We start from the raw sequence: 17,162 nt of genomic DNA, 5'->3' as shown, positions 1-17,162 counted from the left end.
TATAGCCATTAATTAATTGATAAAATGGGACATAAATTGATAGCTAGCGTATACTCTGACCCCATGATGACACACGCTGACTGACAGCCTCCTCATTTGCATAATGAGGTAGAAATGCATAATGAAATGTAAAAAGAAAAGAATACAGAAATAAATAGTTTTAGGAAATAAATGAGGGGTGAAATGCAAAAGGAAAATCATGCAGGAATAAATAAATGCATAAATACATGAATAAATACATACATTTAAAATTAAATATAAACATAAATGCATAAATAAATTAAGTAAAAATGCAAAAATAAATAAATACATTTAAAAATCAACAAAAATAAATGCATAAATAAATAAAAAGGAAAATATATATATATATCATATTGAACAGAAGAGTAAATAAATAAGAGAATTAATACAAAGATAATTAAACAAAGAAGCAAATTAAAACAGAATTATCAACACAATTTATCAATTTATTAATGACTACATTTATTTTTACTGCATTTAATGACATATTTATCTATTTAACAAATTATTTATTTATTCATTTATTCAGTCTTTTCAAAATAAAAGTCCTTAGTTAGGTTTAGTAAAAGATGGTGGTTTGGGTTAAAATAACTCCAGAAGTTTCGTAACTGAAGAACAGAAGTTACGAATAAATCAATGTTGACTTCTGGCCTCACACGGGGCACCAATATAGGTCTCCTGGTGGAAGTCTGGCCTCACACGGGGCACCAATAGTGGACTCCTGGTGACAGTCTGGCCTCACACAGGGCACCAATAGTGGACTCCTGGTGAAAGTCTGGTGTTTTTTAGACCCACCAATCCACCCCGACCTCCTCGCTACATGCCGTTCACCGCTCTTTGCGCTTCCTGGTTCACGATTACGTGGATTATATTGATTTCATGTTGATCATCACGAAAAAAAAGGGAAATTTGTGTCTATGTACACGAATTAATACATTCAATTTCGTGACTTTTTCACAAACTGCTGTGCGATTGAGCTGGTTAACCACACAATAAACACAACTAAAAGCTTGTGAAATGTTTTTTAGTCTGCTTTAATTTAATTTAATTTAATTTAATTTCAGCACTGATTGCAGCTAAAGGCCTGTTTACACTTTTATCAACACTGACTGAAACTGTATCTGCATCTCCATTAGCTGTTAGAGAGAGAGAATCGGTCTGATTGGATCACTTCCTGTCTCTCACAGATCGTTAACATCATATGAAACGGATGTATTTACACATTTTCAACACAATCAATCCATCTCTGATGTTATTGCTTTCATTTCCTCGTAGCTTTCCGGCCGTCACGTCGCCATCCGATCGGCCCGAGACACATAAAGAGGCTGTTGTATTTGTTCTGTTGAAGCCATTTAAGCTGCAATTCTCACAACTTAACACTAATACATCAGCTCTCACATCAGCTCATATATCAGAGATCTCCAATCTTCTCAGTATAACAGCTAGGAGGAAAAAGCCTGGAATTAGCAGCCGTAAGCAGTAACTGAGAGAGAGTCGGACTCAAACTGATAATAATGAAAGTCAACGCATCGCCGGGATGTTTGTGTCTCTCTGTGATGATCTGTTCTGTTTGAAATGAGTTGTGCACATCTCTATGAATCTCCCTCTCTGGTAATGTGTCTTCATACCAGCTCACCTCAGTAAACCTCTGTTGTGGTTTTGTTCTGGTTCAGGATCACGACGACAGCGGCCTGCATGATGGACCTGAGGAGATACCCACTGGATGAACAGAACTGCACTCTGGAGATAGAGAGCTGTGAGTTTCAGCCTCACGTCTTTGCTCGACTGTTTCACCCCTTAAAAAAATATGATTCCCATAAAATAAAACCTCGCCACACTCGTCATCTGGTGGAGACAGGAACTGCAGCGGCGGCTGGATCGCTGTAGATTTATGAAGCTGTCGTATCTCAGTGAGATCGCCAGTTTAACCCTCCCAGATTGAGCTGCTGCTGCTTCTATCCACACAGAGATGATCAGTCCACCTTCATCAGTCTGATGACATGTTTGACTGTCTATGCTGCCGTGTTATGGATCTCATACATGTGGTGTAAGTCTGTCTGCAGCGACACACGTCAAGAAGATTTACATCTCACACAACCACAGCCTGTAAATCAACTGGAGCTATTAGACCCCAGATCTCGTTAACGCAAATTAGTTTTTATGCCACTAAAGCTAGAGCTGGAGTACTGGTATCATAGGAAACTATAAAACCTGATGAATCCATCGGTACCAACCATGTCACACTAGCTTGTCTTGAAGGAGGTTAAATAACGCTCCAAACTTACACTAAATGTTGGAGAGGAAAAACTGTCATGTCCATGTTCAAAGGGGTCCCTTGACCTCTGACCTCCAGATATGTGAATGTAAATGGGTTCTATGGGTACCCACGAGTCTCCCCTTTACAGACATGCCCACTTTATGATCATCACATGCAGTTTGGGGCAAGTCATAGTCAAGTCAGCACACTGACACACTGACAGCTGTTGTTGCCTGTTGGGCTGCAGTTTGCCATGTTATGATTGGAGCATACTGTTTTATGCTAAATGCAGTACCTGTGAGGGTTTCTGGATCAATATCTGTCATTGTTTTGTGTTAATTGATTTACAATATTAAATATATACATACATTTACATAAAGCAGCATATTTGTCCACTCCCATGTTGATAAGAGGATTAAATACTTGACTAATCTCCCTTTAAGGTTCATTTAGAACAGATAAAAAATGTGTAATTAATCCTGATTAACTATAGACAATCATGTGATTTAGCCCTCCAACTAATCCCACCTCTCCTTGTTTCTGCAGACGGTTACACGACAGACGATATCGAGTTCTACTGGAAAGGAGGCGACACGGCGGTAACCGGGGTGACACGCATCGAGCTGCCTCAGTTCTCCATCGTCGACTACAAACTGGTTTCCAGGAACGTCGTCTTTTCCACCGGTGAGTTCACTCTAAATGACTCGTTCTGTGAATGGAGTCTGGTGGCTTTGAAGACAGCGTCAATAACAGCTTCATATTTATCGTCTCATCTAACTCTCAACAAGAAAGGGAATATTTCCCAAAGTGTCAGACTCTTCCTTTAACATGGTGTGTTTGTGTGAACAGAGTATTCTGGTCTGTATTGTGCTGTTTGCACACAGACAGTCTCAAGGCTACGTATGACGATTTGCAATTTGAACCAGGCTTGCTTCTTGTTTCCATGGTGATGAGCCCATCGCCATAGGAACCAAAACAAAGTGCCAGACATCCCCTTGTTGCTCTTGACTTAAAGAGGCTTCTTCTTCCTCTTCTTCCTCTTCTTCCTCGTCTTCCTCTTCTTCCTCTTCTTCCTCTTCTTCTCCTTCTTCCTCTTCTCCTTCTTCTTGTTCTTCTTCTTCTCCTTCTTCTTCTTCTTGTTCTTCTTCTTGTGCTTCTCCTCCTTCTTCTTCTCCTTCTTCTTCTTCTTGTTCTTCTGCTTCTTCTTCTTCTCCTTCTTCTTCTTGTTCTTCTTCTTCTTCTTCTTCTTCTTCTTCTTCTTCCTCTTCCTCCTCTTCCTCTTCTTCTTCCTCTCCTCCTACAGGTGCCTACCCTCGACTGTCTCTGAGCTTCAAGCTGAAGCGGAACATCGGATACTTCATCCTGCAGACGTACATGCCGTCCATCCTCATCACCATCCTGTCCTGGGTCTCCTTCTGGATCAACTACGACGCCTCGGCTGCCAGAGTGGCGTTAGGTACGATGTAGATCTGGAGTTTCACCTTCAGTCACATGTCTTCTGTGTTTCATAGTGTGAGTTCACTCACATGAACGGAGGAAGGAAGTAACTCTGGATTCAGCTGTTAGTGCGTTTTATAACTTTTAGGACCTAATGATTGAAATCAGGACTATTAGAGTATAGTATGCAGAATAATAAGCAGTAATGTTTGAGCTGACGTGTCGTCAGTGTGCAGCTCACTGATCGTCTCGGTCCAGTTCAGTGAGATCAGGTGTGTTTCAGGATCAGCTGCAATCAGTTGAAACTAATGAGACACAGAGAGGAGCTCTGAGATCTGAGAGGAGAAACAGGAGAAGAACGATCACAGAGAAACACTGAGAGATTACTGGGATATCAGCAGTGACAACAACACTTTACAACTTTGATGTTCAACTAACAGAGGAGGCTCATTTTCCTGCTTTTCTCTTCAGAATGTGACTCTACATCTCATCTTTTACTTCCCTCTCTTTCATAAACACTTAAAGCAGCTTCACTCTCACTGTCCACCGTCTCACTACACAGGTAGTAACGGACACGTTCAAAACAGAAAGAAAGAGATGACATGTTATTGGGAGGTAATGAGTAAGTTGTTAATAGATAACTGTGACCGTGATGTTTCAGGATGTGAGGTACGTTAATGATTGATGCCTATGTTCCTCCTCAGAGACGCTCCACAGCTGATTGAGCGTTTGTTGGAACATCACGTCAGGTTCATGTAATTTACGGCGCTGCGACCTGAGAGGATGATGTAATATATATGTAATATGAGAGGTGGGATGTTGTCGGCCTGCAGAGCACATAAACAGACCTGTCCAAGTTTTAATAGTCTGTTTGAGTCCCAATCAGAGTGAAACTGATCATTTTGGTTCGTTTTTTATTTATTCTGGTTCGGTTTCACTGTGCACTAATTAAAGTGGACCAAATAAAAACATTAAGTTGCTGAGGGGCTTGTACGAAGGAGTGAATCTCTATTTTCCGTCTCCAGAGCGGCCTCTTCTCTGCAGGGAAGCACAGACTTTGTTATCTTTCTTTCCACTTTGACTCGTCTCTGATCTGTCAATCTCTTCTCCTCCAGTTTATCTCCAATCACTTTAGAAACGTCTCTGTTTTTGACGTTTATTATTATCCTTAATTTTTTGTGCGGTTTCTTACAACTGTCCAGCAACACGTGTCAGTTTTCATTCGTTACATGCACACAGTCTTTTCAACATAAACTTACGTCTTCACAGAAAACAACTTTGTTAGGTTTAGGAAAAGATCATTGATACAACAACGAATGTCCAGCAACATGCACTTTCCCAAGCTGCTGCTGTTTAGGCAAAAAAAATAGTCAGGTTTAGGGAAAAGATCATGGTTTGGCATTACATTAGTACGGAGGTTACGTGATAAATAAATCAACTTTGACTTCTGGCCTCACACTGGGCACCAATACAGGTCTCCTGGTGAAAGTTTGGTGTTTTTAGACCCACCAATCCACCCCGACCTCCTCCACCCATCCACCTGACCTCCTCCCCTCTTTATACTTCCTGGTTCACGATTACGTGATTAAATGCAAATTGATTTTGTGGGTTATATATGAATTACAGCGCATTACTTTTAGTAGATGTAACTACGATTATCGTTTCCTAACGTGTCCCTGCACCTTTAACTGATGACAAAGACAACAGGAAGAATATTTTCGGAGCTCTGGGAGAGTTTCTATTCTCGCTCCTCCTCCTGTTCTGCAGAAATCTATCCCATAAACCCTCAGAGCTCCTAACACCCCCTCACATATACAGCTCTGTACGGAGCAACACTTTGTGGTTTAATTATGTAAGTCTGAGTCGACAGAAATAGAGCCGGCGTCCAGGTCGCTGAGCCGTCCACGAGACACACAAACAACACAGTTCTAATGGTGATGGAGCACATCAGGAAGTGAATTACTACACTGCTGTTTACTGTGGATCTGCTGAGTGTGTTCACTTCACTACATGAGCTGATATAGTCACATATATACTGCATATAGTGGAGCGTATTCTGCTGATCCAACATCAGTAAAGTCAAACTTACCAAGAAGAGGAATCCAGGAGCGTTTTAACGTACGTTATAATAGAAATGTTTGGACCGGCGCCTGATGAGAATGACTCACGGTGAGACGGTGTTGTCTCTTAATGAGTTAATATCACTCTGATGAGTTTACCGTCATTTAGCTCCTGTAATGCTGCACTAATGGATTTTTAATTCAAGTTTAATTAAAGAAACTCTTTGGTTCAGGAAGTCGTCCTTTGACAGACTGCATCTGTATTTCCCTCCAGGGATCACCACCGTCCTCACCATGACAACCATCAACACCCACCTGAGAGAGACGCTGCCGAAGATCCCGTACGTCAAAGCCATAGACATGTACCTGATGGGCTGCTTCGTCTTCGTCTTCCTCGCTCTGCTGGAGTACGCCTTCGTCAACTACATCTTCTTCGGACGAGGTCCTCAGATGCAGAAGAGACTGGCTGAGAAGATCCAGAAGGCCAACGACGACCGGGACAAGTTCGATGGACCCAAGGTGAGAATCCAGTTCCCCGTCCCACAGACAGACCGGGAGGTTCAGAACAACGGAACACTCTGGTTTAAGAGTTAAGGTTTAAGGTTTAACCTCAGTAAAGTCTTTATTGTCGGGCTCTGAGTTTAGCATTATCCCAGTTAGTCACTGTGGATCACAGCGATGCAACGTCAACCTCCACTCCTCCAATAAAAGGAACCAACATGAGCAGATCAGACTGTTAACATGTTCTGTACCAACACGCTCTCAGTCCAAACTCGTCACATACGGACGTTTGGCGTCACTTTTCTAACAAACTGGATCGCAGTTTAGCCTCATTTTTAGAGTTGTTTCGTCCCATACTGTCCAACATTCAGCCTCAGGTATCGGCGAGTACGCCAGTCCATGCATCGATCCCATACCATCATTTACTAACTTAGAAAACAATCTATTTGTTTAACCGAAAATCAATTCTTCTTCACTGCTCCAATTCAGCAGCCTTCCCTGTGCTGTCACCCTGGAGGTATCATGGCTGCCACTACTACTACTGTTTTAGAGCAGAGAAGAAGAAGAACTGGTTGCAGGTAGTTTGTCACGAGACGATAGCAAACAACAACAGTGCAGCATGTTTTACAGGGTTTAACCTGAGCCGGGCTATACAACAAAGATCATATCACATCCATACATGGTCAGTAGTAAACAGCTGTTAGATAATAATATTACACGGCTGTGTTGAATACTCAATTCTGATTGGTTAGTCACGGCGTTATGCGGCCTGTTATTTCTTTATAACTGACCGTTGCTATGTATAACAGACTGTTGCTATGTATAACAGACCATTGCTATGTATAACAGACCGTTGCTATGTATAACAGACCATTGCTATGTATAACAGACCGTTGCTATGTATAACAGACTGTTGCTATGTATAACAGACCATTGCTATGTATAACAGACCGTTGCTATGTATAACAGACCGTTGCTATGGGCGCAGCTCTGATGTCGGACTCTGGAGGACCGTTTTTGTGTCAAAATATTGATTTCTTCAGTAAGTAGCCGTGTAATAAGCAGGATAATGTACAGCTAACATCTCGCTGTACATTATTCCTTACATAATAATAATGATAATAATAATAACTATTTTTTTATCATGCAGAATGGTATCGGAACATCTCTAGGTACCGGTAACTCCATTTGTTCAGGTCCTAACCAAAACTAGAGGGATTCATAATTACGCACGCTAGAGGGCTATGTGGAGCTTCATAGTTTGACGCGTAGGGCCGCTGACCAAGCTGCCGTATTTGACGAGTTGGACGTGACTGTACATGAGGTTGTTTATCATGTGGAGGTATAATTATATGTAATGAACTGTCAACTGGACTGATCCAGTCAAACAGCTTTCTGTCTGTGTCTCTCTGGTTAGTCCCTCCTGGAAGGAGCCAATTGCAGGTCTTCGTCCGTTAAACTGTCCAATCAGGTACAAGGGCGTCGCCACTCACGGCGGGTGAGTGTCTGTCACGGCCTGATGTTTTCACATCTGTCAAACTTTGCTGCTGCTGCTGCAAGGCAAAGTTTGACTTCCTCATATTAACTAAAAGAGCATTAACGGATTAATCACATCTCAACCAGCTGTCTCCGTCTCCATCACATCTCAACCAGCCGTCTCCGTCTCCATCACATCTCAACCAGCCGTCTCCGTCTCCATCACATCTCAACCTGTACTCCTCTTTCTGTTCCTCTGTGGTGTTTCACTGTCTTTATCCCGTACATAAATGCTCAGTCCGTCTCCGTCCTTCTTGTCTCAGACCTCAATCCTGATAATTGTGCTACTGTAATGACTAAAATGTTTTGAGTTATCGTCGACTAAAACTATGAAGGATAAAAATGACTAAAATGTGACTAAAACTAATCAGCATTTAAGTCTTGGGACTAAGACTAAATCTAAAATAGCTGCCAAAATTAACACTGACATAATACATACAATAATAACGTTCTCCTAAATCACTCGTACCAGCCACTTTAGACCGGATCTGTTGGTCCGAGTGTTTCCTGCATCATGAGGCTCAACGTGAGGTCAGATTTATTTTTAAATGTGCAACAATTTCAGACGAAAAATACTTTGTGTGCAAAGACCTGCAGACGTGAGCATGTTTTTCTATCACCTCCATGAGGTCTGAGGTGGATCTCAACATGTTCACATGTTTTATAGAATAAGAAGATAAATATTCACTGTGTCACTTCCTGTCGTGTCCTGTAACCACGTTGTTATGTGACCGTGTCCATGTTGGTCCCTGTACTGGATGATGGATGAATGTTCCCGTCATCCAACCTTGAGCTGATTTGTGAGCAGTGATTTAACTTTGGGACAGCAGCCCCGGTGCTGAAGGCCGCTCTCTGTGTCCCGGGCTGTAATCTGTCAGACGGCAGCGGCGCCGCGGCGGCCTGACGCGTGCTGCACACGTGTCATCAGTCACCGCAGCCCGTTCCTCTAACGGCGCTCCTGTCTGTTGTTCTACAGGTCGACTCCCAGGGGAACATTCTGCTGACGACCTTGGAGATCCACAACGAGGTGGGAGGCAACGAGATCACGACCACGGTGAGAGAGACGCGCAACTCCTCCTCCTCCATGGTGTTCGACAATGCGGGGGTCCAGTACAGGAAGCCAAGCACGCCGCCGGAGCCGGGCCACCTCAGTCTGGACAGGAACGCACATCTGAAGAAGAGCCGTCTGCAGAGACGATCGTCGCAGCTCAAGATCAAAATCCCAGACCTCACCGACGTGAACGCCATCGACAGGATGTCACGGATTATTTTCCCCTTCAGCTTCTCCCTCTTCAACCTCATCTACTGGCTTTACTACGTCAACTAGAGCAGCGACCACCTCCGTCTATCTGTGTGGCACTAATGACTTCTTAATGTGAAGAACTTCATATGGTGAAAACTGTTTTTTATCGTAGACTCTCAGACGGAGAGAATCTGTTTATGCACATCACAGTAACATGTTTTACAAAGACTTTATGTTCTGTGACGGCTCTGAGCTGAGACGTCGTATCTCGTCGGTTGAGAGGCACTGACTCTACGAGGTGTTGGATGTCAAAAAGACTAAAAAGAATATACGCCGAATTCACACCAGAGAAGCGGTAAAGTGCGTCCTGCGGCGAGCTGCCATGCAATGTCTATGAAAAGCTGCGGTGGCGAGCTGTGTGTAGCCGAACAAAAGTTGGGAAAAGTTCAACTTTTAGCGATAAAGCACGGCCAGAAAGGACCTGTAGCCGATCAGGAAACAGATCTGTTGAACTGTTGACCTGTGTTACAAAGAATTTCGTCCCGCCTGAAACACATGAACACACCTTCCGGACGCAGAAACACTTCGCCAGGTGTGATTCTGGCGTTAGGTTCGTTAATACAACTGTATCCATAATTTCATTGTTTGCTGAAATACAACTTATTGCTAATAATGACAAGACAGCTGACAAAGATTCATATTATTATTACAGTTAGTCTGTCAATCTGCGCACGGACAAATATGATCATGTTAACACAGACCGGACTCTTTACAGTGAAACCAGACTTAAAGGAATTGTTCAATCCATAGAAACAGAATCGGAGTAGAACGGACATTCAGTTAGTTTGTAATCCACATAATTGTGAACCAGGAAGTATAAAGAGCAACAAACGCTGCGTAGGGAGGAAGTCGGGGTGGATGGGTGGGTCAAAAAACACCAGACTTTCACTGGGAGATTCAGGAGACTGTTTATGTCCAATTTGAAACAACGGGGGGAAGTTTATTTTGAAAAGCCTGTATCCATGTAACGAGCGTAAGTTGACTTTTCATAGGATATCATAACGAACCGTTTTATGAGGATACGTTGAACTGTTTGCTGTGGTCATTTGACTCATTCAAAAGAAAACTGCAATTGTTGTTAGTTGTTATGGTGATGTTATGGTGACGTGGTATCACATGTCAGTGGGGCCCGTAAAGTGTGTTGCTCCGCCGCTAAGCCTAAAATAAAGCAAAATATTGCTTACCTTTTTTTAGGTTGCCACCGTTCGTGTTGTTCGTCCAGGACGCTGGGAACAGCGGAGGCGATCTCTTCCAATCCTGCCGACAACGCCAAATGTGCGGAGACAGATAAGGAGAAAAAACGATACTGTAAGCAAGACGATATATTGAGATTTTTTTAAATCTAATTTTAGGAAAACTGTCATAGTATAAAGAACACACTATCGCTTTTTTTTTTTTACTCAGATGCACAAAATGCAATCAGAACAGTCGGATCTATATTTGCATTTATTACAGTCCCTGTAAAATCATAGCACCGCTTTGAGAGGGAACACTGAGAGGGAGCATCTCTTTGTAAATAAAGTATTGACTTAGTTATCTTCGAGTGAGCCCCGGTGAGTCCGCGACTTGCCACAAGCCTGTGTATACAGAAGTTAGCGCGCTACGTTCTTTGCAAAGCTACACATAAAAATGGCCGCTGCTCTGACCGTCCTGCTACGTTGATTTGAATGGGAATGTCCGTTCTACTCTCATTTTATTTCTATGGTTTAATGTTTTGGGGAACACACTTATTCCCTCTCTGGCTCAGACTTAGATGAGGAGATTGAGACCATGTGAAGCTACAGTTAGTAGCCAGTTAGCTTAGCATAGCTTAGCATAAAGACAGGAAACCGGGGTAAACAGATAAGCGTATTCCCTAAAATCTCGAACTCTTCCTTTAAATTGCCCATAGGAGTTGATACCTTGTTTTGAACCTTATGGAGGTTTAACATTGTGTTTTATGAAGAACAGAGAAGCTGATGAGATCCATACCAGCATTTTATAAAACTCTCATTCACTGACATTATTGAAAGGAACATTTTGACATTTTGGGAAATATGCTTTTTTTCTTTCTTTCTTGCCCAGGTTTAGATGAGAAGATACAGTCACGGTCAGTTAGCGAGAGCGGTACCGATCTTCTAACTCATCTAACTCCTGCCGAGATAGTGAATGAAAGTATTTCCCAAAATATCAAACTACTTCTTTTACATTTACAGTGACCCATTTGCTGTTGCTTTTCAGTATTCAGTGTCATCTGAATGTGTGTAAGTCATTCTCTAATTGGGGTACATTTCATGTCCGTTGATGATAATAATATATTTTCTTCTAAAATATCACATTTTACAGATTAAGGGAACGCATATTATAAGATAATTTTGTGCACACTGTGTTTCATTTAGCTTGAAATTGTCATGATGTTCCTAATGTGACAGTTTTTGCAATATGTTTTCATTTGAGTGGGTCTTAGTTTCAGAATAATGATTTAAAACCATTACATTTAGTATGATCTATTTATTTATTTATTTATTTATAGTATTTAATACTTTAGAACAATAAATTTTTTTTTAAATTGAGGTTCATATTTAAATTATTTAAAACAACTATGTTACTAAAAGAACATCAACCCCTGCAACTAAAAAATGGTTTGTTCCAATTGATATGATTTGAGCTTATTTTTCGAACATTTTTCAGACTTTTTTTTCGGACATTTTTTTTTTACTTTTTTCGGACAGTTGTCGGACATTTGTTGGATATTTGTCATACGTTTTTCAGGCTTTTTTCTGACATTTTTCAGACTTTTTTTCGGAAATATTTTTTTTTTACTTTTTTCGGACAGTTGTCTGATATTTTTCTGACTTTTTTTCAAACTTTTTTCAGACTTTTTAAAAACTTTTTTTTCGGACATACTAAATCTTTATGCTAAATGCAGTACCTGTGAGGGTTTCTGGATCAATATCTGTCATTGTTTTGTGTTGTTCATTGATTTACAATAATAAATATATACATACATTTGCAAAAAGCAGCATATTTGTCCACTCCCATGTTGATAAGAGTATTAAATACTTGACAGATCTCCCTTTAAGGTACATTTTGAACGAATAAAATTATATTTTAATCCACTGACAGCCTTAGAAAGCACATTTACTTTTAATTTTTTTGTTCATGTGAAACGTACCCCAGTTATAGAACGACTCATTGTGTGTGTGACAGGAGGCTTTTATAGTGAACATGTACAATATGTGATCAGTTTACACTATTTCACTCTGTTGTCGTTGTGCTTTCAGGTCACGATATTTGTATTGATTATAATACAGCATCATTCAGACTGCATGTTGTAGCTGCCCGAGAGTCAGATTACAATCAACATCCAGATGTTTCTCCATCAGACTGAATGTTCCTACTGTAACTGCACGTCTCCGGCTCACGTTAATGACACGCCTTTTGTTGTCAATGAATTCTGTCTTTACACAACATCATCACCTCCTGTTTGTGTTGTAAATATAAAACACAATATCACAGTTTGTGATTATCTCCATTCTTTCCTACAGACGTACATGTGATGTGCTATAAGTGAAGAGGGGATTGGGGGGTTTATAACGTATCTCCAAAGCAACAACTTGTTGGCGTCCACAGCTCGCTACGCACCATCTGTGCTGCCTGGTGGAGCGACTGGCGGCGCGTAGGAGTGACGCCACCTGTCACAAGTCCACTCAGCTCAGCGCCGCCAACGTTCAGCCGCCTGACGGAGCCCAACGTCCCGTTACTAACGTTACTAATCAGACACACGACTGACTGATAACATACCAGGCTGCATATCTACATTTACTGCATGTTCCTTAAAACATGTGTTTAGTATGTTTGGTCTTTACTGTCACATACTGAAGACTTAATGGGCTTCTACCTCCTCCATTCAGCATTTAGGAGCAGTGAAAAAACTGATTATAATGTAGATAATGGTTGATAACACAGTATAGCTTAATCATATGATACGTGAACAAATACATGAATAATTCATTCACAGGCGTCTTTAAAACTCCAACGGTCTGTTATACGTAGCAACGGTCTGTTATACGTAGCAACGGTCTGTTATACGTAGCAACCTACTTACCTACTGAGCTAAATGCTAACAATCATCTATCATAATAACAACAAACCACTATGCAAACATGCAGATGTTTAGCAGGTTAAATGTTTACCATGTTCACCATCTTAGTGTAGCGTGTTAGCATGCTGATACTTGTAAATTAACACTAAACACAAAGCTGAGGCTGATGGGGATGTCTAACCTGATATCACTGGAAGCCATATACGAACAGCACAACATTTTACGACATTTCGTGTGTCATGATAACGCATTTTTGGCTTTTTGCGTGTCATTTAACGCCACGTCGGTCGTTACGGTTGGGGGTTTTTTTTAGGCTACAAAACCACTTAGTTAGGGTTAGGACAAACATCACGGTTGGGCTTAAAATAAGTACGTAAACTAAGTAAAATACGTATGTAAAGAACGTAACATTAGTCCAGAAACCATGTCACAAACGTCACTAACGTAACATCATTTTGCAACATGAACAGCGGTCTCCTGTTTAAAGTCCTGTGTTTGTTGGACCCCTCCTCCATCAGCAGTCTCTCTCTCTTTTTATTCTACGTCTCTACCTCTGAGTGGAGCAGATTCACACAGCGTTGAAATGACACGCCTTATTGCACGCAAAAAGACTCGCCGTGTAATTCATTCGCCATTTGGTGAGACCGGGTTGTCAGATGTTTTGCAGGTAGATCTCCAAAGTCATTAGGGTTCATCCTCTGGGGACCATGAATGTTCAACATGTCCCGATCCATCTTCTAAATGTTGACAATAATTGAAAACTATGCTGATACAAAATTTGACAGCAACTCATCCAATAATTGTTGAGACATTGGACTTAAAATAAATGTAATCCCTGGATGCTAGAGGAAAAGTCAGTAGGATTCATCCTCTGGGGAACATGAATATCTGTACTAAATGTGACGGCGATCCATCCTGTAGTAGTTGAGATATTTCAGTCAGGACTAAAGTGGTGGACAGACGGACTAACAGTCCTCTTGAAGTGTCTCTGACGTCTCAGAACAACCTCCCACCTCTCTCATATATATCAGCTGTTTTTACTGTTACAGCGTAATAAAGTCATAAATGATGAATCTCCTGCAGCGGCAGCCAGAGGAGGCAATTTCCTAGTTGGACGTCGTCAGCAGAAACCGACTGAAACAGGCAGAACAGAGAGATGATCTCTGGTTTATAGCATGTGTACCGACACAGTGAGGTCATCACGGCGCTCAGATGAACGACCCCGGTGACATTTTAATAAAGCGAGAGACGACTGTAACCTTTAATCATCCTCTCTCTGCTCTATTATATCTAAACAGATGTTCGTCCTTCTAATCTCATTTCTACCTCCTGGTTCTGCTGCGTGATGCTGAAGAGCTGTAATATTTCAAATAGTAAATGACATGAGATTTATAGAGGCAGCCTTCAGATTGATGAGGAGCAGGTGTGTGTGTCTTTACATTATGATGACTTCAGGACTCTCTCTCTCTCTCTCTCTCTCTCTCTCTCTCTCTCTCTGTTACATTAACATGAAATCTGAATTCCTGCGGTCGTCTGTTCTCTGATTAAATGTCTGAGTTCTGCTGACAGATGAGATTTATCATCTGCAACTCTTCCTGGATGTGATGACTAAAAACCACTGAATCAAACAGAGATGTTGGAGGCTACATGGAACACTCCTCTGTCTTTATTAATATTACTATATATAATCATATTTTAGGTCATAGTATTGTGTCAGCAGTTTGGGAAAGGAACCTTTCCTGTTTCAAAATAAAGTTCCTGAAGCGTGTAGAGGCAGGTTTTAGAGGCCGACCTCACCGGTGCTCTTATAGGAGCGGATCCCTGCAGACCAGGTTCCATGTGGGCCGTCTGAAACCTGAAGACTGAAGACTGTTACAGCTGCTTTAAGGCGGCCGACTCCGTTTGAACGTATATTGTTTGAGAACGAGCTGCTCCTCAATCACTGATATGATGTTCAGGTGACATGTGGTGTGTTTTCATTCCAGTTCCTGTTCACAGAATATTATTTATGTGTTACTTTTGATTCATATATCTCTCTCTGTGTGGTGAGAGGATGCTGGACTGTAAAGTCTCTGTGTGCTGAGAGGATGCTGGACTGTAAAGTCTCTGTGTGCTGAGAGGATGCTGGACTGTAAAGTCTCTGTGTGGTGAGAGGATGCTGGACTGTAAAGTCTCTCTCTCTGTGTGGTGAGAGGATGCTGGACTGTAAAGTCTCTGTGTGCTGAGAGGATGCTGGACTGTAAAGTCTCTGTGTGCTGAGAGGATGCTGGACTGTAAAGTCTCTGTGTGGTGAGAGGATGCTGGACTGTAAAGTCTCTGTGTGGTGAGAGGATGCTGGACTGTAAAGTCTCTCTCTCTGTGTGGTGAGAGGATGCTGGACTGTAAAGTCTCTGTGTGCTGAGAGGATGCTGGACTGTAAAGTCTCTGTGTGCTGAGAGGATGCTGGACTGTAAAGTCTCTGTGTGCTGAGAGGATGCTGGACTGTAAAGTCTCTGTGTGGTGAGAGGATGCTGGACTGTAAAGTCTCTCTCTCTGTGTGCTGAGAGGATGCTGGACTGTAAAGTCTGTAAAGTCTCTCTGAGAGCATCTGACTATATAATTAGTGTTTTTACAGGCAGACTGTCAGATGGAGGGTGAGAGAGTGTCACTCATTAAAAATCCCAGATCTGTTCAGTAATTGGCAGTTAAAGGAGGATCAGATGGCCGGTAGGACAGAAAGGACGCTCTCATATATACAGAGAGGTGGTTTAACCAGGACATGAGGAGGAATAAAGGCATTATTGTTCATATATTTGATCTGTTTGTTTGTCTTCAGATTGTCTCTCTCTCATAAAAGCAATAAAGGAAAGAAGCTGTAGACTGAGAGGAGGAGGAGAATTAGAGGCAGTGATATATTTCAGAGTATAATGAGACAGACAGAGTGAATATCTGGACACTCACACCAGATAATGAACCTAAATGAGCAGCCGTGTGAACTCTGGAGGCGGGAGGCCGAGCCGAGGACGCCAACACTAAACTGGATCTGCAGCTTCATCACAGAAACTCTTCATCACCAACCAGTGTGAAGACGTATGAGACTGATTTCACCTGCAGCCCAGTTCTGCACTCAGATTTATGATGCAGCCGTCTCATGGATTGGTTTACAAATTTGATATCCTAATAAACTACAAAAAAATAAGAATTAAAAACAATAATAATAATTAAAAAAGCCCCTTTTGCATAAAGAAAAGAAAACAGAAATAAATAAGTTTGGGAAATAAATAAGGGGTGTAACGCAGAGGGAAAATCATTCATAAATAAATAAATGCATAAATAGATAAATAAATACATATATAAGTATATAGAAAAGAAATACAAAATAAGTGCAAAAATAGATAAATACATTTAAAAGTTAATAAATACATAAATAAATAAAAGGGAAAATCAAACAAAAGATTAAATAATTACGTTAATACAAAGATAAATAAATAAATAAATAAATAAGTAAATTAAAACAGAAATATCAATTCATATCACATCTTATCAATTTATTAATGACTACATTTATTTTTAATATTCTTTTTGGTACATTTTATGAGTTATTTATTTATTTATCGAGTCATTTATGTATTTATTCATGTATTTTTGATTTTGACAGGTTCCATCCTCCATAGAAGATGTAGATATAAACGTCTCATTCTAAAGTAACGAAAACACAACTAGTCTTATTATCAGGTGATTAAACACTAAATAAAACATACTTAATAATATTATATTCCATTTCTGCTAATAGATCCCCCTTAATGTTACACACTGTTAATTTAAGAAATAGTAAAACAAATAGACACTATATGATAGTTACCGATGCAGATGTGTAGCTCCGCCCTCATCACCATTAAACTGACTAGAAGATAAATGAACTGTAGAGCAGGTTAACAGCATCTCTGCCTCCTCCTCAACTCATCACTTCTACTGTTTTATTAC

The 17,162-nt window shown here is 40.9% G+C and overlaps 1 protein-coding gene across 2 annotated transcripts in view; it reads left to right on the top strand.

Annotated features, from left to right (window-relative positions):
- gabrb3 (gamma-aminobutyric acid type A receptor subunit beta3) overlaps positions 1-9,200 on the top strand; it is a 54,405-nt gene extending 45,205 nt beyond the window's left edge. The window contains exons 6-11 of one of the 2 annotated variants that reach the window (XM_037771077.1): positions 1,695-1,777; positions 2,825-2,962; positions 3,582-3,734; positions 6,050-6,294; positions 7,694-7,774; positions 8,789-9,200. In XM_037771077.1, coding sequence (XP_037627005.1) covers positions 1,695-1,777; positions 2,825-2,962; positions 3,582-3,734; positions 6,050-6,294; positions 7,694-7,774; positions 8,789-9,139 — 1,051 coding nt within the window. In that variant the 3' untranslated portion in view covers positions 9,140-9,200. The remainder of the gene's footprint in view (positions 1-1,694; positions 1,778-2,824; positions 2,963-3,581; positions 3,735-6,049; positions 6,295-7,693; positions 7,775-8,788) is intronic. The other variant, XM_037771076.1, reaches the window with a different exon arrangement.
- The last annotated feature ends 7,962 nt before the right edge of the window (positions 9,201-17,162 follow it).

This window comes from Sebastes umbrosus, chromosome 5, assembly GCF_015220745.1.
Source record: "Sebastes umbrosus isolate fSebUmb1 chromosome 5, fSebUmb1.pri, whole genome shotgun sequence".
In the NCBI taxonomy this organism is placed as follows: Eukaryota; Metazoa; Chordata; class Actinopteri; order Perciformes; family Sebastidae; genus Sebastes; species Sebastes umbrosus.
The sequence above is the reverse complement of the archived record's forward strand: the minus strand, read 5'-3'. Positions and strand labels throughout refer to the sequence as shown.